The sequence below is a fragment of the Malania oleifera genome, chromosome 2 (genome assembly GCF_029873635.1).
Source record: "Malania oleifera isolate guangnan ecotype guangnan chromosome 2, ASM2987363v1, whole genome shotgun sequence".
Taxonomy (NCBI): domain Eukaryota; kingdom Viridiplantae; phylum Streptophyta; class Magnoliopsida; order Santalales; family Ximeniaceae; genus Malania; species Malania oleifera.
In genome coordinates, this window is record NC_080418.1 from 13,886,029 (window position 1) to 13,910,750 (window position 24,722).

At 37.1% G+C, this 24,722-nt stretch overlaps 1 protein-coding gene across 4 annotated transcripts; it reads right to left on the reverse strand.

The window, feature by feature from the left end:
* Nucleotides 1-969: 969 nt before the first annotated feature.
* Nucleotides 970-22,489, reverse strand: LOC131147953 (protein WHAT'S THIS FACTOR 9, mitochondrial). Of its 4 annotated transcripts, none has more exons than XM_058097634.1 (4): nt 22,185-22,487; nt 13,957-15,455; nt 13,757-13,838; nt 970-1,185 (listed from the first exon to the last, which is right to left on the reverse strand). In XM_058097634.1, the coding sequence occupies exon 2, from the start codon at nt 15,405-15,407 to the stop codon at nt 14,073-14,075; it is 1,335 nt and encodes a 444-aa protein (XP_057953617.1). In that variant the 5' UTR covers nt 15,408-15,455; nt 22,185-22,487; the 3' UTR covers nt 970-1,185; nt 13,757-13,838; nt 13,957-14,072. The 4 variants fall into 4 exon arrangements, with proteins under 4 accessions (XP_057953617.1, XP_057953615.1, XP_057953616.1 ...); XM_058097632.1 differs by lacking the exon at nt 970-1,185 and adding an exon at nt 4,950-5,250 and having other exon boundaries at nt 22,185-22,489; XM_058097633.1 differs by lacking the exon at nt 970-1,185 and adding an exon at nt 4,950-5,250 and having other exon boundaries at nt 13,957-15,361; nt 22,185-22,439.
* Nucleotides 22,490-24,722: the final 2,233 nt, after the last annotated feature.

Here is a 24,722-nt window from a genome sequence, read left to right on the forward strand (position 1 = left end):
ATTATATACAGTTCCGGCGTTTTCACAAAACCATTCCAATGCATACGATACCCAAAACATACGGTCAGTGTCGTCACACTAGTACGCAACTACACAAGGTCACCTAGTCTCATAGCGATTACATTGCTACATACGCAACTATGTTGTGACGATCGAGGCCCACAATGATTACATTGCTCCATACGCAACTACACAAGGTCACCCAAGTCTCACAACGATTACATTGCTACATATGCAACTACAATGTGACGACCGAGGCCCACAGTGATTACGTTGCTCCATACGGTGTAGAACAAACCCTTCGGTGACCAGCCGGAATATACTGGTGATATTTCACACCCTGGACATAGAGCCGGCCACTCTCGCTCATGGTAGTTAACCGATACATGGCGCAGTGTACGGTAATTAGCCGCCACATAGCTGTTTCGGCGTATGGTAATTAGCCGCCCCTAGCCGATTTCACAAAAACCTGGAATCATTTTGGAGCTCATACTCCTATACATATCAGCGTACGGTAATAAGCCGCCACATAGCTATTTTACAACGTACCTGGAACAATTACATACAAACATACATACCACACTTATTTGGTTTATGGCAAATCATATCGTTTACAAATTCAAGTATACAGTTTATGCAAATATGGATTACGGTCACCTCAATAATACAATTTTAACATAATCAACAGTTTTCCAAATAAAGTAAAGATGATACCCGAAATCCCTAATTTTTTCCAAAAATTGTAAACCGAAAATCCCGCATTTTTACCCTATAGATTTCCCCAAACAAGTAGTCAAATCATACATACGACTATTGTAACGACCTGCTCCTTTTTCACATATATTTATATATATATATATATATATAAATAAATTATCATCACATCATACATTCCAACTCAGCAGGTCACAATCCACCTGGACTCGTGGGCACCAGGGATATAACAAAACATACAGCAGAAGCCTACGCAGCAGAAAGTATAAAATCATATTTATCTCATCATAATGTGCATAACACATACCAGAATCACTACAATTACTATCTCACAGTATATACATCTCAAAAATGAAATCTAGGGACAATCCCCACAAAACCTAACTGTCCCTACCAAAAACTTACCCTTCCAAAGAGGGCAACAACTGATCTAGATTAGCGGGGCTTTTCCCGCTCTCCTATTAGGGGCTCCTGAAAAATGTATAAGATTTAGGGGTGAGACACCTCTCAGTAAGGGAAATAAACTAATACCAGTGTGTGGCAACATGAGTATTCTGTGTTCTACATATACCATACATAATATATTCAATATTGTTTATCAAATCTGGGAAAACATATGCATATCAAAACATGGCAGAACATACTGCATTTTCATAAACATTTCTCATCTCATATAATAATAATAATAATATAAAAACAATCCTGATAGGTTAGCTGGCTGTTGTCATGTATTACCCCCACATGACTGGGTTGTGTGGCCCGAAGGCGGGACCTGACAATGGTTGGCCGACCACTGCCAAGTCAAACAGTAGTCTGTAGGTCCGATGGGTCTACCCAAAATGGTCCGTACACCAGGGGCAATAACAGCACACTTTTTGAAAATAACCACATCGACCATCCAATCTCACACCACTCCATACAGCGGCGTTAACACAGATATCATGATCACGAGGACCATGGACACATAGCAACGGTATCGTGCAAGTGCTAGCCTAGACCAAGCCAACCAGGTTCTGATATCATATACATATACTAAAATCGTGATACATAAATATCTCGTATCATTTATTTTCACATCAATCATATCATTTCACATATATACGTGTATTATGAAAATCATCGGCCTGTACGCCGGTATTACACATTTTATCATAGATTGGCCTGTACGCCGGCAAATCACATAGTACAGCTCGTACGTTGGCAAACCACATAGCACGGCCCGTACACCGGCAAATCACATAGCACAGCCTGTACACTGGCAAATCACATAGTACGGCCCGTACACCGGTAAATCACATAGCATAGCCCGTACGCTGGCAAATCACATAGCACGGCCCATACGCCGACAAATCACATATACATATAAAAATATCTCGGCCCGTACGCCGGTTTTCCATCATAGAAATCCATATTATCCCCATTCCCAGAAAACAGTATTTCACAACATTTTTATACTCATGCCACACTAAATAAATTTTCTACGTATTCAACATATCATCATTTAAACAGTATTTTTCAAATATAAATCATATATATAAATATATTTATTTTTTTCCTGAAACCATATGTTACATGTATATACATGCATTTTCTCAAAATAAAACTAGCTTAGTTTATCCTCTTACCTGATTCCTGAAAAGCCCCTAAGAAAATCTTCCCCGTACCCACAAGGTTCTCAACTCAACACCCTGAAAATGAAAACTCACAGAATTAAAGTTTAGTATTTTCGTACGTACAACATTTTTTATAACTACCACTAAGTCAAATTCGACTTAAAAAGTCTTACCTCAACTTAGGGATGATTCCCAACGTTCCCAATCAACACCTTGGAACTAAAAATTCCCAGTATTAAAGTTCAATATTTTTACGCGTATATCACTTTCTTCAACTATCAAAAATTCAAATATTAAATATAAAGCCTTACCTTGGATTTAGGATGAAATCTAACTTCGTTTTCCTGACGATCCGCTCCAGCAGACTTGTAGAGAACTTTGCCAGGAGCGTCGTGGTGGCTTTGGTTTGTCGATCCGGCGTAAAACTAACCCTGAATCGAAGAGAGAGAGAGTCGTAGGAGAGAGAGAGAGAGAGAGAGAGAGAGAGAGAGGAGAGAGAGAGAGCACTTCCAAAAAAAAAGATCTAAGCAAGCTTCTTGAAGAAGCTTAGACACCATTTTGTATATATATATATATATATATTAATATCATAATAATCATTAATTAAAGTAAAACTTCTTGAAGAAGTTTTCACACTTATATATATATATACCTTTAACCTATATATTAAATGTATATCATAATAACTTACTTATATATATACACACACACACACACACACATATATATATATATATATATTCCTTATCATACTATTCATTTTACTTGTTAATTTAATTAATTAATTTTATTTTATTATTTTATTATTTTATATTTTAAAAAAAAAAAATTTTTTCCCGATTACTACAACTATAGCCTACAAGCTTATCGATCCCGATTTCCAAAATAAACTGATATAAACAGAATCCCCTTACCATAACCCAAATTCCAACTACGAACTCTACGGTCCCCAAAACTACGAACCGAGACTCCAAAACCTACATACCACAGTACAATACATGCTTACAACTCGTACTACTACACATATACTGAATGAGAAATGAAAACCGAGTCTTACCTCAATTTTTGCCTGAAACCCAAAATCCCTCAAAACGAGATTCCGATTCGCTAGAAACATAGAGAATCCTTTCCTAATCCTCGCAATGACGTTGGATTTACGAATCCGGCAACAAACGGCAAAGAAAACTAGAGAGAGAGTGTGTAGGGAGAGTTCTAGAGAGTTTAGGGAAACTTAGTCCCAAAGCAACCCGAAAATATCATTTATAACACCTTTGACCCAAGTGGCTTCGTCAACAAATTGGCGTCCTCGTCGACGAATCCGCCACTAGCTTCGTCGATGAGTTGGTGGCTTCGTCAACGAGCCAGATATTTCAATTTTGCTCTGAACCTCTCGGCATTCCCTCGTCGACGAGCCTCTGAATTTCGTCAACGAGAAACCTTCCACCTTCGTCGACAAACCTTGGCCTCGCCGACGAATTCTGAACAATTACCCTTTTTACCCTTCTTTTACATAATAAAACCATATATCACGGTTCGGGTTCTTACACAATGTTTGTAACACTTTTGAATCTTTAAAATATTTGCATTAATAAAAAAAAAACTTAAGAGGCGCTTTAAGAATTTTTTTAAAATCTTAGGATAGGTCTATTTTTTTTCTTACTAAATTTGTGAAAGATTAATATCTATTACCTTAGTATTTATTTATACCACACTATATATTAGCTTCTACCCTAGTATTTTGGTGCAAAGCAACCATGCTAAGAGGGTGCTTGGTAAAATTAACTTTTAAGTTCTCAACACTAAATTCAAATATGTGATTATGAACTAATTTTGAATTGAACTTAAACCGGTCACTCTATCTAAAATTTAAATTATTTTAATTATTTGGTATATAATATCCAAATACGCATTATTTTTCAAATTAACCTTCTCAATACTTAGGAGAATAAATATTTGAAAAATTAATAAGCAATTACATAAGTTAAAGTTTTGATTTTAACAATAAGTATATATATTTAACTAATGACTACAAGTAAAAATAATATAATTGATTATTGTATAAATATAAAATTTGTCATTTTAATTTTAATCACTTGGGTATAAGTTTTTTGTCATTTCCATTTTATACAAGGGATAAAATTGAAAAAGAAACTTTTGAATCTGAATCGGACATATTTCCATATCTAGTTCCAACAAAGAAAATTTAAGAAAATTTAAAATTATCAGCATACACTATGACATCTAATTGATTCACTTAATTTCAATAGATTAATTCAAACACGACCTCTATTCAGAGGTCATTTGAATCAAACAAACGTTTCCTAAACTTTTGGGTACCTTTTGAACACCCTAAAGGCTAAAGAGGCATGAGCCTTTATAGGATATATATATATATTCCTATTTAAAGCATAAAAGACTTTTTTACTCAAGACTCTGAATAAAAATACCAATTTAGTTGTGAAATCTATTAAAGATGATCCCAATATATAACTTCTTAGACACCAAACTCACAATATTCTTGTGATGTGATCCTTGTACATAAAATGTGGCCTCGTATATTTATCTTCGAGTTCTAAATTTGAGATGCATGCAAACACATACATGACAAACACAAATAGGTGAAAGAACGAGAGGAGGACATTCCATAATTGGTTGCTTGAGCGTTAAAACATGAAATAGGCATGAGCACACTTCCATTTTTGCATCCCACAGTTCCATTTAGGCAGATCAGCAATTAAACTGGCCCAAGGCTAATTCAAACAAGGAATATACCACATAGAGACAGAAGGACACATCACCACAGAAGCTAACAGGCTTTATACACTACAAATTCACAAGCAAAAGAAGAAGGGGAGGAAGGAGGTAAATTTCTGCTTTGCCATTGCTATTTCCTTTTTCCAATGAGTTGTTGTGTATGCTAGATCTGCATAACCACAAACATCAATAATTACCAGTTAGGTCATGAAACTTTTAAACTTAGGAGATGACATTGTAACAAAGAGTGTAAAGAGATAAATAATTTAGGAAACAAGGCTTAGGCCAGGTGGTTCTCCACTTGTATGGAAGAAGACGGGTGTGGGAAGTTCACTTTGTGATTAAAATATATCTTCTTTTGTAAGTAATCAAATTCTTCTATAATATAATTGTTCTATTCTATAGATAAATCACATCACCTTGTCTAATCCCAAATTATGGGAATTAGGCTCTCGTAAATTACACAGGATTTAGTATGTGACTCGAGATGAGCATTGAAACGAGCTGCTCTTTAATATTATGTGCACAACACTGGGGAAAACCCAATGCATCTTTATTGTGTTATTGTACAACTTCCAAAATAGAAGGGACAAAAGAAGTTCTGACACCAAAATAGTCCAACTCAAGGCAAAATGGTTCTGGTCCAACCTTGACGAGGTCAACTCTGAGGGAAGAATGATCTGATCTTTAGATTAATGTCATGTTTGACTTGCAGGTAAAATGGGAATAAGAAAGGAATGTAATGGAAATTTAATAGGAAGCATAATGAAATCAAGCGATAAATTTGATTCCATTCCCCTCAAATTCCATTCCATTCCTACGTACTAGAAGTGTAGTAAATGTTTCCAAAACTCCTGGTTAGTGGCTCATATAACCTCTCAACTGAGTGTCAATTCATTTATTTGTAGCAGGAGAAAACAGCTCCAAGTATAAAGTGAATTGGCCAAGGTAATTCATATTTTTCATGCCAAAAATACCCCCCTACAAATAGTAAGCAGATTTTAAATGAATTCCTATCAAGAGATGTCTAAGGTATCTCAAATTCAGAAACATAATAGATAATGATAAGATATGGCAGGTAATAGAAAGGCTACTGCTCCTGATTATCCTCCAACTCAGGATTCCAGCCCCCTCAAATTCAGATTATCTATTTCTTGTACTGGGCAAATCTATGCTCAACATGGTGTGCTATATATTTCTATTACCTAAAATCCATTTTGTTGGTTATTTCCTATGCTCTCTCTTCCTCCCCACCCCACCCCACCCCACCCCCCTCCTCTCTCACTCTCTCATGCACACAAACGCGCACATATTGTGGAACAGCACTCAGTTTGGCTGGTTCGGTCGAGCACTACTGAAGGACATTAGAAAACTATAAGGATGCATCTATAAAGCTATAAAATTTTCACAACTAATTATAATTGTGGTTGTTGTTGTGATTGTTATTAAATTCAACTGTTAAATCACAATGATATAGTATATTATGACTACCATTCTTACACTATTGTAGTAGCATAAAAATGGCTTTATTATTTCATCATAAATGGCTAATTTTTCCTTTAGAAATATTGTCTACAAAAGTACATGTATTTGGGGTGTGCAATCATTCGATGAGCATTTTGAATGTGCACTATTTCACCACTGAACTGAAAGAGATGGATTTTCATATTCTGATGAACCCAAGATCAATCCAAAAGTCTCAAAAAATCACCAAATTGTATCTAGTCAAAATTACTACACACATAATCATAACCCTGATTCTGCATTCCTCGTGAAGGAATTCTGTTAAAAAAAAAAAAAAAAAAGGGCAGCCCGGTGCACAAAGCTCCCGCATATGCAGGGTCCGGGGAAGGGGCAGACCACAATGGGTCTATAGTACATAGTCTTACCTTACATTTTTGCAAGAGGCTGTTTCCACGCCTCGAACCCGTGACTACCAAGTCACACGGTGACAACCTTACCGTTGCACTTAAGCTCCTCATTAAGGAATTCTGTTCAATGCCCAAAATAGCCATTTTTGACGTGTAGACCCTTGCGTAGTGTCACGAGCTAAGCTTGTTCAGGGCATTATGCTTGCCTGTGACCGCTTATCTCGTGTGCTTGGGATGGATTTCCATCATGTAAATACTAGTGTAGGGTTATTTTCTGCTAGTAGAGTCTTTGTAAGCCAAATAAGGTAGTATGACTCCTCGGTCACTTTGATGTTTCCTAGTGCCAGGATGATAATTACATAAAAACCTCTTTAGGGGAGGGTGAGTGTTCATCAGTCATTGTAAAACTCACTAGCAATTGTCAACGTGCTTAGCCTACTTGCCTCCCTCGCTAAGCACAACATGTCAACGGAGGATTTGTTAATGAATTACGTTTGCTTCAATGTTTACTGCTTACTTGTCACGACTTTCATGAATTGATTATTGTTTTCGCTGCTATACGAATGAATGTTAATGAAAGTGCTTCGTGAATGAATGTTGGTAAACGATAGGCTGGCTAGTTAAGCAAAAGTGCTTTAGCTAGCGCCGCACAGCCCTTCGCAATGGTGTGAAAATAGTCGGACCGTGACATTTGGTATCAAAGCCAAGTTGATGACACTTGGTGAGAGCCCAAGGTTGACTTGCTACGTGAATTCGATTGCCTTCGTTGTTGGATTTGGGAAGCTTTGGTAAGTGACCATGGCACCAAACACTACTGAGAGGATCAGCGTGCTGGAAGCACAGGTTGAGGAAACAACCAACACTATGGCTGCGGAGGTGGCCCAAATGAAAGAACTTGTTGATGAAGTGATGGGATCACAAAAACGTTAAGCAGGTTTGATAGGCGACATGTCAAAGGACTTTCGCCACACAATTGAAACTTTGCAGGCCCGGATGGCAGATCTGGATGCAAAGATGAATGTGATGGTTCTTGCTATGGGGAACTCCAACACTCCGGGAGTTAGCAAGACCAAGGTGCCAGAACCCAGGACGTATGGGGGTGCCCAAGATGCCAAGGAGTTAGAGAACTTCTTGTTTGATGTGGAGCAGTACTTTCGCGTTGTGAGGATGGCCTCAGAACAGGCAAAGGTAGATACTGCAACCATGTACTTGGTTGGTGATGTCAAACTGTAGTGGCGTACCAAGTACAGAGAAATTGAAAATGGAAGTTGTATAATTGATAGTTGGGCAAACTTGAGGAGAGAGCTCAAGGCCCAATTCTTTCATGAAAATGTTGAGTATAATGCAAGGAGAAAACTAAGAGATCTCAAGCATACGGGGTCGATCAGTGAATATGTGAAACAATTTTCTGCTTTAATGTTGGATATTCGGGATATGTCGAAGAAGGACAAGTTGTTCTATTTTCTTGAGGGGATGAAACCATGGGCAAGAACTGAACTCCATAGACAAAGGGTTCAAGACTTGTCAACTGCACAAGCGACTGTAGAACGCTTGACAAACTACGCTGGTGATGAGACCGCTTCATCCAAACGATTTGGCGGAGAGGGAAACAGTAGAAAGTCTTTCAGGAATGGCAAACCCAAGAGTGGGGGAGCCGACTCTAAATCATAAACCTCATAGGAAGCTTCGTCGTCTCAAGGGTTCAACACACCCAATGAAAAGGGGAAAAGTAAACTTGAGTGTTTCTTGTGTCAAGGTCCTCATAGAGTTTTTGAGTGCCCTCACAAAGCATCACTTAATGTTTTACAGGCTTCCATTGTAGAGCAGGCAGTGGAAGACGATGGGGAAGAAGATGATGCCCCAAGAGTGGGTTCAGTGCGGTTGGTAAACGCATTGGAAAAGCAGGCAAAAACACCAAAAGTTACACGAGCAAAAGGGTTAATGTTTGTGGACTTGAGGATAAATGGGACGAGTACTCGCGCTATGGTGGATACAGGGGCTACTCATAATTTTGTTTCGCAGTTGGAAGCAGGGAGACTCAACTTATCCTTAGAGAAGGATACAGGACGCATGAAAGCAGTTAACTCTGTAGCCCAACCTACTTTGGGAGTAGCCAACCAAGTGGCTATAAAGCTTAGACAGTGAAAAGGTCATGCGAATTTCACAACGGTGCCATTGGATGACTATCCAGTCATTCTAGGAATGGAGTTCCTAATGGGGACAAGGCAATGCTGATGCCTTCGGCTAGTTCCCTGTGTCTAATGGGAGATCACTCGTGCATGGTGCAAGTTGTTGCAACGAAAGGAGACGACAGGAAGTCCCTTTCAGGCATACAACTCAATGAAGGATTGGGTCAGGGTAAGCAGACACGTCTAGCCACGGTGGTGGTAGACAAAGAAGTAGGCCAAGAGCTAGAGCCTACGACCATCCAAGCGGTGTTGGATGAGGATAAGGAGGTGTTGGCGGATAAGCTGCCTCAAAATTTGCCTTCACGACGGACTGTGCAGCAAGAGATCGAGTTGTTATCAGAAGTGAAACCACCTGCTAAAGGCCCATGTCGGATTGCGCCTCTTGAGATAGTAGAGTTGGGGAAACAGCTTGATGAAGTGGAAGCGGGATGTATTCGCCCTTCCAAAACACCGTTGGGAGCATCGGTGTCGTTTCAGAGGAAACATGAAGAGCATCTACGGAAGGTGTTCGACAGGCTGAGGGGAAACAGTCTGGATTTGAAGAAGGAGAATTTCTCTTTCGCTCGGCGGAGCAACAAATTCCTTGGTCAAGTCGTTGAACAAGGTCGTATCCGGAGGGGTATGGAGAAGGTAAGGATGATTCAAGAACGGAAGATCCCCACGATAGTGAAGGAGTTGCGTTCCTTTCTTGGCCTTACTGGATACTACCGGAAGTTCGTTGAGGGGTATTCGCGAAGAATGGCTCCAATGACAGAACTACTGGGGAGGTATTATTGGCCGCACACGCGGGATGATGTGGTTGATTATACCAAAACTTGTCTCACTTGCCAACAAGACAAGGGGGAGTGGAAGAAGTATGGTACTTTCATGGCCGCACCAAAGTACTGTTCGGCAGAGGGGACAACACAATTGTTCCTCGTGATTATTGTGAAACATTGGGGTGTTCCCCAAGTTATTATTTGTGACCAAGATTTAATGTTCACTGACAACTTCTTGACAGAGTTTTTCAGGATATTCTGGTCACACCTTGACATCTCTTCAAGTTATCATCGACAAACAGACGGACAGATGAAGAGATTCAAAGAGCTACTAGATGAGTACTTGTGCCATTGTGTCAACGACAACCAGAAGAATGGCGTGCAACTACTTGATGTGGCTCTGTTCTGTGGCAACGCCCAAAGGTCGTTGCTCAACTACCAACAAGAGCCCCATCGAGCTTGTTACAGATCAGCTACCGCTGTTACCTCACACAGTGGGCGAGCCGTACAGACGAAAGAGTCCCAAGGTGTGCATCTTCACCAGAGAATGGAGACTGAATGCAGAGTTTGCCCAAGCCTATCTGGAGAAAGCTTCTAAGCAGATGAAGAAGTGGGCAGATAAGGGGAGAAGACCGCAGTTTCATGTCAGATGCCTCAAGCCATTCAACGCCAACACCAACGACCTGAGCAGAAGTCAGTCAAACAGCGCAGAGTTGAAGACAATGCAACTTGACAGACATGAAGTTGAAGAGATCCTTACAGATAGAAAGTTCATATCCTCAAGGAAGAAGCAGCAGAAGTTCCTAGTGAAGTGGAAGTGCCTTGATGACTAAGAAATCAGCTGGATTTCTGCGGAAGATATTCAACCGTTTATGGACAAATTTGAAGTGTACCTACCGCCAAAAGTCTACGAGGACGTCGACCGCATAAGTGGGGGAGAATGTCACGAGCTAAGCTTGTTCAGGGCATTATGCTTGCCTGTGACCGCTTATCTCATGTGCTTGGGATGGATTTCCATCATGTAAATACTAGTGTAGGGTTACTTTCTGCTAGTAGAGTCTTTGTAAGCCAAATAAGGCAGTATGACTCCTCGGTCACTTTGATGTTTCCTAGTGTCAGGATGATAATTACATAAAAACCTCTTTAGGGGAGGGTGAGTGTTCATCAGTCATTGTAAAACTCACTAGCAATTGTCAACGTGCTTAACCTACTTGCCTCCCTCGCTAAGTACAACATGTCAACGGAGGATTTGTTAATGAATTACGTTTACTTCAATGTTTAGTGCTTGCTTGTCACGACTTTCATGAATTGATTATTGTTTCCGCTGCTATACGAATGAATGTTAATGAAAGTGCTTCGTGAATGAATATTGATAAACGATAGGCTGGCTAGTTAAGCAAGAGTGCTTTAGCTAGCGCCGCACGGCCCTTCACAACGGTGTGAAAATAGTCGGACCGTGACACGTAGGCACAATATTTACCTTGTCATTCTAGGATTTATTTTTAGTATTATTATTATTATTGTTATTACTACTATTATAGAAAAGCTAAAAAGGACTGCAAACTTCAGCTGAGTATGTGATTGTGAAAAAATGGGCAACAATAGAAATATAACTCCATGGATAATTCTGGTTGATGCAGCAGCTTCAGTGCCTGCATTGTCTTTAAACCATTTCCTTAATTCAAAATGGACCTGGCATAAATATTCACTTCCATGAGAAGACAATGAATGGAAAAAGCCTTGACAAGAGTTTTTTGGATAGTAAAAGAAGCTTCATGGAAGATAGCAAATACTGCACCCAGTCCCAAAGAAGCCCCATTGCTACTTCTTTCCACAGAAAAAAATAAATAAATAAAAATAAAAATCTTGAATCCCTTTCCTGCCAAGCTCCCATAGCACAGCTGGAAGAGCACCCCTCCTTAATATCTTGACATGTAAAGGAAATAGTCAAGAGCTCCTCCACCAACTTTGGACAAAACCACACTTCAAGTAGTCCAAAAAATGTACCAAAAGCTCCATGCAAATGAACAGAGTAAAAACAAATGAGATGAAATGACAGAATTGCTAAGCACTAAGGATTGAGAGCAACAAGAGAGGGGGGAAGGGTATTAATGTTGGAAACTCAAGTTTAATATTTGCTGGATTAGTTAGCACTCAATACTGACGCCATGTACACTTACTTGGGCCATAGCTGCTTAGTGAAGGGCCAAAAGACTAAACTTGGGAGCAATCTAACAACAAATTGTCAAAATTCTGGCCTAATGCACTTGCTTGTCTTAGGTCCCTAATCATGATTCTGACTTACACTGTGTATGCACCAAGACTATACCAGGTCAATCACTCCCTTAGAAGTCCGTAAGAAACCGAAGTTCACAAACCTAAGATAAGCACAAAACATAATGTTCATAACTAGTATAACAACAATTAACATATCGACCACACATTTATAGATTCATAGAAGCTGAACTTAAAAATGCGCCTAGAATACTATCACAGGATTAAAATTGAACTTCCCCATCCATTTAAAATATAAGAAAATGTTCAAGCAGTCACAGTCTCACTACGCAGCACTTGACTATTACAATGCTGGTCCAACTTAGTTTCTTAAATCCTTATGATTAAATTAAGATAGTAAGGTGAAGTATGTATGATGTCTGCAATCAATCTTGAAATACCAAAAATAATGAAAAGCATATGCATCCCCAAAAGTGACCACAAGGTCCCATGAAATTCACTATAATTGGTAAAAATTTTAAGATATATTGTTTAATTAAACAATAATCATGCAACTTCCAAAAGTAAGCAAACAAATATATTAGACACAGTGTCCATAGCATGGTCAAGCATGAAAATATAGCAACTACAAAGTATCCAACAAGCAAATGCATTTATTTGTGTTTAGTTTTCGCATGTCTGTGGGGAAGGAAAGGCTGAAGCGAGTTGCGATGAATATCATTCCATGGTCAAGTGAAAAATAATGTTGCAATAATAAAAAAAATATAACAGCATGTTAAACATCAACACACAGTAGGCCATATCATTAAGTGTTCATTGTTGACAGGAGATGAGTGTTCATCAAGTCATAGATATGGCTAGACATAGTTTTAAAAAGTTAAGGAGTGCGATAGGTGTGTACACATGTGCATCACAATTAAAAGATATCAGAGATCAAAGCAGCATGGCAGTACATCAGTCAATGTACCCATCACGGGAGCAAGAGCATAGGTGGAGGCCAGGAGTTGTAGAAGTGCCAAAAGTCAGAAGCGTCTATGTAAATTGCCCCTCTCTCACACGCGCGCCCACACACATGCACACAGAGACAAACAACACAATGGCCTTGTCCACATAGGCAATGATGTGGGCAGCAGCCACAGCACCATTTTAGTTTGATATTTATTTGTTTTTGACCTCTTATTGAATATTGACATTAAATTCCTTAATTATGAATACTCTTGCACTACCAAAATCTTTATTAGAATTTAGGTCAACTAAGACAGGTCTTTAATTATGGTGTCATTAAATTCTAAAAAGTGTTTAAATAATTAATAAATTTAGAAATCATATTTGTTTACAATTAGTGCATATTGGCAACCTAAATATGATAGTGCCAACCTACTTTAGCTTGGGTATTCAGTTTTTCTAGTGTTTTAAAACTGATGATAGGATAATAATTTTCAACATTTTTCACAGTGCATGGGAAATCAATAATCCAAGAAGTTCGTGGAAACTTATAATCAATGAAGTGAATGAACTAAGAGAAGAAAGACCATCCATAGAAATATGCTCCTCAACCCAAATACACAGACAAGCATTTTTTGAAATACAGGATTTTCTTGTAAGTGGAAGGCGATACACACCTGCAATTGCTCAACACAAGCCATCATTTTTGGGCCTTGAGAAAGTGTATATGCAAGTAATGCAACTTTATCCCCCAACAAACTGCATTTACGCATAGAGATCAGAGTTCTAGAAACAGATGGAAAAATACTGGAGAAAAGAACACAGTGGCATATGCATATATGAGAAGGTATGTTTTTACCACTGAAATATATCTTACCTCATTTGATTCATTTAATAGAAGCCATCTTTCAGAATGACCACCCTTTATGGTGACAGTGCATTAAGATTCCCTTTTGTTAAAATATTTCATTCTCGTTATCAGCATCACTGCATTTAACAATGATCGTGCATTGGTTCATCTGAATCATATTCAGAAAAATATATACACTCTGATTCTGATTCTCCTCCGGATTTAGAGCTATCATTATTGAGTTCACCCCAACATTTATCCTCTGATGGATACTCCTCTAGAGCAATGTCTGTTGTTTTCTTGTATAAGCCCCTGCTCCGATCGAGTAGCCCATTTCTCATTAAGGTCATAAATCTTTCCCTAATTTCTACAAGAGGATGTTTCTGTCGGAGTTGCGGACCATCATAGGCTTCCCTAAGGACAACTGTTTGGGTGTCAGACTTCTTGGAAATGTAGAAAATGCCAGGATGGCGCTCAAACACCTTAGTAAACTTCTGGGGCAGGGCCAGTGGTTTACGAAGGTTGCTAACATTCTTACGCTCAGTTCTCTTTTGTATGGTGAGGTGGAGAAGTTCATGAAAGACCCCAACAATTCTTTTCTCAGAAACATCTGTGCGTGGATCCAAATGGGCTGCATCCGAGTAAGGAGAGGTATAAGGGAGCTTCTGCCACTCTTTTAACCACTCCATGCATTTTCTCTTCAGTCCAAAGCCCCTCGTGAATCGAATTGGAAAGGCTAAGGTACCACTTTTCAAATCTTCTTCTGTTTGTTGTAAACTAGCATTCGTTTGCAATTGGGAAATGGCTAGGCCATCATCCCAGCAGGTAAGTTTCAGACCAACACGATCATCAGGAAGGCGGACTAAAGAGAATAATTCAGGGTGACATGAAATCAATGACTGATGGTATTCGTATGGCAAGCCTAGGTCCCATTTTAGTTGATCAATGGTTTGTAAAGGAAGAGTCCCCTCTCTAGTGAGCATGAGCAGTTTGCGAAGCCTAGTAAGGATATCCATATGATTCTGTAGGATGAAACTAAGTTCTTTCTGGTGGAGATTAGCGGCTTCGTCTGTCAAGTGGAACCAGGGAACACGAGTTCCCCCACTGTCATGAACATGAAATTCATGAAAAAGAGTGGGATATCTCCTGATAAAAGTGGAGAGCTTGAGATCATGTGGAAGACTGAGTAGTCTTCGGTGGCGGGCAAGGCGATAAATGGGGAGGCAGCCATGGAGATCAGAGGATATGATTGATACAAGGATGCAGGCTGCTCTGAGATCCCTCCCACCAACCACAGTGGCATCAAGTGCTCTGTCTTTCACCCATTTCAACTTTACATTAACAAGACTACATTTCTGCTGGTAATTGAATCCCACCTGACGTCCGTAGAGAAATCCTTCCGACCCACCTAACAACCGCTGAAACATCTTCTCTGCATAATAACGATGATGATGAATCAATGAACATACCCCATACATAACACAGGAGTGTGCTAGCAACCCAGTGTCAACACCCTACCAAAAGAACTGCACAGAGCCAACGCAGCAGTTCCATTAGAAAAAGCACGGGAAGCACAACCAATTATCTGTTAGCCTTTGTAAGAGGCCGTTATTAGTTAGGTAGTTACATTTTATATTCAAGGGCAATAACACTATATACCAAAGAAGTAAAGCACATTTCAGCAGGAAACGTAATTGCCATCAAGCAGGTATATGAGGATCATCTCTATGCTTGGTTCTTGCATTAATGATCCAGAATGGGAGACAAACGGTTCAAGTCTTTCGACCTAATTTATTGTAAGAGCTGGATGCTACAACAGCACCCCAAGATCCCTGATTCCCTATCTAATTTAGACGAACTAACATGAAGCACCATAATCAATGCACAACTGTCCACCCACACAACTCAAACAATATACAATAAAAGTATATTGCAGAACTTCAAAATCTCTGCAACTAAACAAAATACAAGAAAAACTATTTTGAATCTCAACATTGTTCTCTTACTAAAATTAACATAATAAACATACTTCTTTATTCTATCACCTAACAAACCACTCCTAATATGTGAGTATGTGTGTATGTGTGTGCATGTGAATGTGCGCACGCCTCTATGTGTGTGTGTGCAATGGCAAGTTTAAGATGAACGAGGATAAGATTAATTAACTAGTGAATCAAAAGTCCCCTCCCATATTCAATAATTCACCAAATGGCCCAAAATCCCATCTATGGAAAAAGATGCATATTCATTTGAATCAAACTCTAGAAAAAATATTCAAAAGACAAAGACCAACAAACATATAATCCCAAAATGAAATATATAAGACACCAATATAAGTTTGGAGAAGTTCATAAAAGATGTGATAATAAGGAATCTAAAACACTAAAAACATAAACAGGAAGAAAGTCTAAGTTGGGCCTTCTTAAGCAAGTTTGCTGCAAGTCCAGTGTTAGATCAAGAAGAATAAGAGAAAATTGTTGAAGGGGAATTTATACATAAGGAGGTTATACAAAGAAAGAAAGAATCACTGTACAATCTAATCAAATCCCCACAAACATTCCTATAATCAAGGCTAATCAAATCCCAATCTAATCAAATCCCCACAATCATTCATATAATCAAAGCTAATCAAATCCCCATAATTACTCCTACAATTAAGGCTAACATCCCCCCTCAAACTCAAGATGGTGACGAGGAAACCAACTTGAGTTTGGATAGCATGTCATGAAAACGTCCAGGAAGGTGAGACTTGGTAAAAATGTCAGCAGTCTGATCAATAGAATGAACAGAGATAAGCTTCAACAGACCGTGAACAAGATGCTGACGAACAAAATGGTAGTCAATCTCAATATGCTTATTTCGCTCATGGAAAACATCATTGTGAGCAATCTCAATGTCATTCCTATTATCACAATAAAGAGGGGAGGCAGAATTGTGAACAAGACCCATATCTTCGAACAACCATTGAAGCCATAAAAGCTCGGAAGCAGCATCTGCAAGAGCCCAATACTCAGCTTCTGCACGAGACCGAACTACAACCATTTGTTTCTCACTTCCCCAAGAAATTAGAGAGGTTCCAAGGAAGAAATAGTAACCAGTAGTAGACCAACGATTAGTAGGATCTCCAGCCCAATCAGCATCAGAATACCTTCCCATAAAATCCAGTGATGAAGTAGAAAAAAAGTGAAGTTCATGGAGCATGGTACTCTTAACATAGCAAATAATCCGAAGAACAGCAGCATAATGGGTAGTACAAGGAGCAACCATAAACTGGCTTACCAAATGAACAGCATATGAAATATTAGGGCGTGTGACAATAAGGTATACCAGAATACCAACCAATTGTCGACATAGAGTAGGATCTTCAAGTGGCGTTCCATCCATTGGAGTGAACCAAATATTTTGCTCAAGAGGAGTAGACATTGTCTTGTTATCAGTCAAACCAGAACAGGAAATAAGGTTAGAAGCATATTTAGACTAAGAAAGATAAGGTAAAGGCCATTAGATGACGAAGATACTTCTAGCCAAAGAAAGTACGTCAAAGCTCCCAAATCCTTCATTTCAAAATGTGGGTGCAAATAACTTTTAAGGCTAGATATGCCTTCAGTATCATCACCTGTAATAATCATGTCATCAATATATATTAAAGAAGAACCATGCCATTGTTAGCTTTACGAATGAAGAGAGCAAAGTCATGAGGACTAGAGGAGAACCCAACCTAATCAATGGTCGAACTAAACTTTGAAAACCAAGCACAAAGGGCTTGTTTCATACCATAAAGGGCTTGATGAAGACGACAAACTTTTGAAGAAGCATGAGCATAGCTTGGTGGTGGCCTCATATAAACCTCTTCCTAAAGATCACCATTAAGGAAGGCATTTTTTATATCCATCTTATATAATTTCCATTTTTTAACAGCGGCGATAGCTAAGAGAATTCTAACAAATGTAATTCGAGCCACAGGTGCAAAGGTTTCTTCGTAATCAATTCTACTCTTGGGTGAAACCTTTGGCGACTAATCGAGCCTTGTAACGCTCAGCAGAACCATATGAGTGAGTCTTAATTTTGTAAACCCACTTATAACCCACTAAAGTTTTACCATAAGGAAGATCAACCAAGTCCCAAGTATGTGTCTTTTCCAAGGCCTGAATTTCATTAGTCATTGCTAGCTGCCACATAGGATTAGAGCTGGCTTTCTTGTAAGAACAAGGTTCATTTAGAGATGCAATGGCAAAATAACAATGATAGTCACGAAATTTAGTAGGCAAATGACTTACTCTGCCAGAACGATGAAGAAGAGGAGGAACAGATGAAGAAGAATCAGATTGAGTGGTTACAAGTTCAGCAGATGGTGCAGATTCGGAGGACGAGGTCCTAGAAGACAGGACAAAGGTGCTGAGCTCGGCAGTAGAGTTTGTAGGAGAACTAACAGGAAACAAGTCGATGGATGGATTAGTAAAGAATAGAGAAGATTATGAGGCACAACCCTGAAATTTTGAGAGAGAAGAAAACATTTTATGCTCCCAAAAAGTAACATGTTGAGATATTCGAAGTCGATTCGAAATTGGATCCCAACAATGATATCCCTTATGTTCAATACCATAACCTTAGAAGCAACAAAGACGTGCTCAAGGTTCAAGTTTGGTATACTCATGAGGTTGCAATAGAAAAAAGCAAACACAACCAAACACTTTCAAGGCTTTATAATCTTGTGGATAACCATACAATTTTTCAAATGGTGACTCATTGTGAAGAACAGAGGAAGGAACACAGTTTATGGTAAAAACAGTGGTAAGAGCTGCTTCACCCCAGAAACGTTCAAGACAAGATAAAGATAAAAGCATTGCCCTAACAGAATCAATAATATGCATGTGTTTATGTTCGGCACATCCATTTTGTTGAAATGTGCCCAGGCAAGAATGTTGGACAATGTACCTTGTTTTTGAAGAAAATTGAGAAAAAAAGAATCCTTATACTCCATGGCATTATCCATTTGCAAGACTTTAATGGGTTGGGAAAATTGACTTTGAATCATAGTGGCAAAAGTAATATAACCTTGGGGCAACTCAGATCTATTTTTCAAAAGATATATCCAGGTAAACCAAGAATAGTCATCAACAAACAAAACATAGTAGCAAGAACCTCCCATAGTAGGAGTAGGTGACAGTCCCCAAATATTAGAATACATCAAATCAAAAGGATTAGTAGAAATAGAATCACTTTTATTAAATGACAAAGCTAATTTTTTAGCAAGGTTACAATGGGAACAATGTAAAGATTCAGTTTTTCAGTGAGCCTAATAACCTAGAAGAAACATGAAAACAAAGTTCATTAGCTGACACATGACCAAACCGAAGATGCCAAAGATGAAAAAGAGACTCAGAAGAAATTGTAGATGAAGCAAATGGAAGAGATAGGGAAGCTGAAACATGAAGATAATTGAGCTCAAACAACCTTCCAACTTTATGGCCGGTCCCAAGAATCTATCCTATCTGTGGATCCTACACAAGGCAACCACCAATAGAAAATATTATTTCGAGACCAAGTTCACAAATTTCACCAATAGAATTAAGATTCAAGGTTAGGTTAGGCACATAATATGTATTAGGCAATGAAAGTGTGGAAGAGGAAACATGACAGATACGATCAATTTTCATAGAAGAACCATTTGTTGTGTGAATGATAGGTGCAGAAGTGGGAGAGATCGAAGATGAAACTAAAGAGGAATCAAAAGTCATGTGATCACAGCAAGCAGAATCAAAGAATGAAGAAGTACCTGAGATGGTAGCCAAAGCAGAAAAATTATTAGATAGCATAACTTGTTTGAGAACACTTTCTAAATCTTTTAAAGAAAAAAAGGACTAGGAGTTTGAGGATTTTGAAGATTCAGCAACAGCAACAACAAATGAAACTTAAGACCTGGAGTTATTCCGTGGTCGAGGTTGATCTCTTTTAGGAGGTCAAGTAGGACAATTGTCGATAATATGACCAATACGATGGCAATATCGACATTCGACCGTAGGACATTTAGAAAGCACATGGCCCTTTTTAGAGCAGTTTCTACAAAAATGCTGATATAGAAGACTGACCACCGTACTGAGGTTAAGGAGCAATGGCCAAAACAACATCAAGAGTAGACCTTCGATTTTTTCAACAATAAGCCAAATTTACATCCAACGCCCGTAAACCCCTAAACTTCAAAAAGATCTTTGTACATCTAGAGAACTCAACGGAGAGGTCGTAGTATAGGATGTCGTAGGAGTAGATGGAGTCGGAGCAAGCCAATGAGATAACGGTGGAGTTGGCAAACTGGGAGCACAGGTCCGAGTCACAGGCAACATTGGAATATGAAGTGGATTGGGCGGGTTCGAAGATTGGGTGGATTCGAAGATTGGCGTTGGGTCCAGGTGAGACCACTTCCGGTGTCGAATATGAGGGAGAGGTTTTTCTTGGGGGTTCTGAGGCCAACAGTGATGCTATAGTTGTCGGAGCCAATAGTGAGGCCGAAGTTGGCAGGGATGCTGGTGGATTGGTCAGGTTGCCAGAAGGTCTTAAACAGCCTGGATTGGATTGAGCTGGCAGCGGTAGTGGAAGCCGTGAAGGGAAGAGGCTAAAAAAAAATTACTAGGGCTCTGATACCATGTTAGATCAAGAAGAATGAGAGAAAATTAGATGATATATTATCACTGTTGAAGGGGTAATTATACATAAGGAGGCTATACAAAGAAAGAAAGAAAGAATCACTATGCAATCTAGTCAAATTCCCACAAATCATTCCTATAATCAAGGCTAATCAAATCCCCACAATTACTCCTATAACTAAGGCTAACATCCAGAATATCATTCCTTTTCACTTTTAGTAGCACCTGTTCTGCAGTACCCAAATGTTGGATTGAATCAATTAAACAAAGAAGATTTGCAAGGGATAGCTCCTCCACATAGAATTTGGACCCATCAATCATAGCTGTTAATGTTTAGATTTAATGGTACAGGAGACAGGTGTGTGTGGTCCGAATGCAAACATGGCATTTTATAATTGGTGGATTTCAAATCTTAGTGGAACAATTCCTTGCAAGTATTTCTCCAATGAAGTATATTGAGACAGGCTGCCAATGATGTTAAGAACTTGAAATGACATTATTTCTTCAAATAGAAGCATTTAGTACGTCATCAGAATAGAGAATCGGCTCATTCCAAATAATGCACAAGACACAACAATGCACAAAAACTCCAAACACACTACACTTGGTTGCCAATACACTATCCACCCGGATGCAACTTCCATAACATATCCAAATGTGTTAGGACCTTGTGAGCAACCAGAAAATTATGAACACCAAAAATTTACGTGGTTCGGTCAATATCGACCTACGTCCACGGAGCACACCACAAATTCACTAAAATCACCGGAAAAATACAACTCTCTTCTTCCTCTCACTCTCTTCCTCCTCTCTTTCTTTTCTCTGCTCTCTGTGCCTCTCTTGTGTACATCTTACAACCCTCCACAGCTCTCTATTTATAGGGCTGATAATTAATCACAATTTAATACAATAAATCAGAAATTGAGAAATTACAATCATGGAGATAAATGGCATCTTGCACAGCTTGCAAAAAACGCAGTTCTTGCTCAGCATCTCCAGCTCCTAGCTCCAGCTACGTCTCCTGGCTCTAGCTACAACAATTGTTGAGCTAGAAACTTATTTTCTGCAAGCTGTGCAAGCTGTCATTTATCTCCATTTATCTCCATGATTGTAACCTCTCAATTTCTGATTTTTTGTATTAAATTGTGATTAATTATCAGCCCTATAAATAGAGAGCTGTGGAGGGTTGTAAGATGTACACAAGAGAGGCACAGAGAGCAGAGAAAAGAAAGAGAGGAGGAAGAGAGTGAGAGGAAGAAGAGAGTTGTATTTTTCCAGCGATTTTAGTGAATTTGTGTTGTACTCCGTGGACGTTGGTCGATATTGACCGAACCACGTAAATTTCTGGTGTTCATAATTTTCGGGTTGTTCACAGGGTCCGAACAAAATGCACAACACTGGATTACCACACAGAGCATACCATTGAGAAAGACCATGGCAGAATTCAAATTCCAGAATTCATATTAATGCAGTGGGCAATTTATTAGCCACTCTATTATAAGACATTATATAGCATGGGAAGTAAGTTAGTGTCACCCAACTTGCTCCTCTTTGTCGGTGTGTTGATGTAGATTTCATCTTAGAAAACAGAAGTCAGTGTGGACGGGGACTAACCTGTAGCCGATTAAGTCGATCATATGGACGGGCGTGGAGACAAAAATCTGGAAGATCATCGCCTGAGAAGACGACCTGCGCCCTGTGCCCTGTGCCCTGTGCCCTGTGCAGATCCTCGGCTGAGAAGACGGCGCAGGTCAGTGCCGTTTGGGCAAAAACAAACACTAAAAATCAGAAAAGAAAAAAGGAAAAGAACCACTTCAAACAGAGGAGAAAGAAAAAAGCGAACGAGAGCAAGGTTAGGGAGGCGAGGGTGAGTGCCGAGTGGTGCATTCGAGGTTTAAAAAAAAAATACACAAAAATACAACACGCGTACGTGTGTGTGTGTATATATATATATATATATATATATATATGAAGTAAAAGATGTAGAAAATAATAAAAAAATGAGACAAAAATTTTAGTTGATTCGGTTATGCCTACTTTATAGGTGGACAAGATAAAAAATTTTATTATTTTGGAAAAAATTAGAAAATGATTTGGACCTGACTTTGTATAAAATTTTTTTTTTTTTTTTTTTTCCTCTTCTCTCATCCTTTGGATTGATTTGCACACTTCAAGTTTTTTTTTTTCTTTTTTTTGTGTCTCAAAATGAGAGGATGCTTTTATAGGGTAATAAGGATAATACATAATTTATGATGATAGAAAATAAAGGGGTGACAACCATTAATTTTTATACTTTTTATAACATATATATATATATATATGATTCATTTGGAACTACTTATGCTTTAGCGTTTTTTCACAAAAAGTACTGATAATAAGTATTGAACTGTAAAAGTACTTAAATTATAAGTAGTGTTTGATTTTATTTAAAATAAGTGATATTTGGATACTTATTATAGCATCTATATAATTATTTTTAAACATATTTTAGATTACAAATATTAAAATTTTTAAATTAATAATTATTTTAATTTGTATGATTAAAATTTAAATATTTTTTATTAAAAAATAATATAGGATTGTTAGTTTTAATTAACAATAATCTTGTTATTAATGTTTATTTATAAGATATTACTATCATATTAAATTATGATAAAAATTAATATTACTAACTAAATTCAAAATTTTAATTTATTTAATATTAATTTAAATTAATAAATAGATCTTATTTAATCAAGAATTATAAAACTAATATACCATAATACAAGGTAAAATAATATTTATTTCTTTTTAAATATATTTCAAATTAAAATAATAATATTTTTTATAACTAAATTTAAAGGAAAATAATATTAATTTTTTATTTAAAAATTAAATATTTTTTATTAACTGAAATAATATAATATTTTTAATTATCAATTAACAATAGTCTTATTATTAATGTCTATTTATAACATATAATTATCACATTAAGTTATGTTAAAAATAGTATTAATAACTAAATTTAAAATTTTAATTTATTTAATGTTAATTTAAATTTATAAATATTTTTTTTATTCATTTCACAATTTAATTATATCTTATTAATAATTAAAAGGCTATAATGCATAGTAAAATAATATATGGTAAATTTTTAAATAACAATTTAATTAATAATTATGTTAACTATTAATTTTAATTAATATTAAAATATTTTTATTAATTGAAAATAATATAATGCTATTTTTTTATTAACACTAATCTCGTTCATCATTTATATTTATAACATATGATTATCATATTAATTTATATTAAAATAAAAGTATTAATTAAATTAGTATTTTTAATTTTTAATATTATTACAAATTAATAGATGATTTTCTTCTTCATTGCATAATTGAATTAGGTTTCACTAATAATTAATATATTATAATACTTGATAAAATACTATACGATTTTCTTCTAATGTATTTTTCAAATTATAGAATAGTCACTAAATTTTTTTTATATTTACAAATTTGACCATGCCTATGAACGGTGCCAATTATAAGTAACCAAAAAACAATCTTAAATTGCTTCTCAAAACTAACTTAAAAAATCCTCAAAAAAGCAATTTTGGAAAAGCACTTTTTGTAATAAGTATTTTTTGTAGTACAAGCCTCGTTATTTTTTTTTTTTGTAAAAATGTTTATTTTAAGTGATAAATGTTATAAGTACTTTTTTTTAAGTGCTTCCAAATGAGGGGTAAACCATTTTGTGTGCAAAAATTTATTTTCCTTAAATTAAGATAAAAAAATTTCTAAAAGAATAATTTCTTACTCTATAGAAAAAATATAGATAATAAAAAATTAATTTATAAACTAAAATATATTCTTCAAAAATTATAAGTAAGTATTTTTTTATAATATATATATATATATATATATGTGTGTGTGTGTGTGTGTGTGTGTGTGTGTGTGTGTGTGTATGTATAGAAGTGTAAATAGTATAATTCATTTTGTGCACAATAATATTATTTGTCTTTTAAAATTAAGATAAAAAACTCTTAAGAAAAATAAGCTGCTATATAATGTAATTCAACCAAAATTGAATAAATTACATTTTTCATGCCTATTATGTTATTTTTAGAACATAAAATAAAAAAAAATTCATTTGGTTAAAAATTAAAATAAA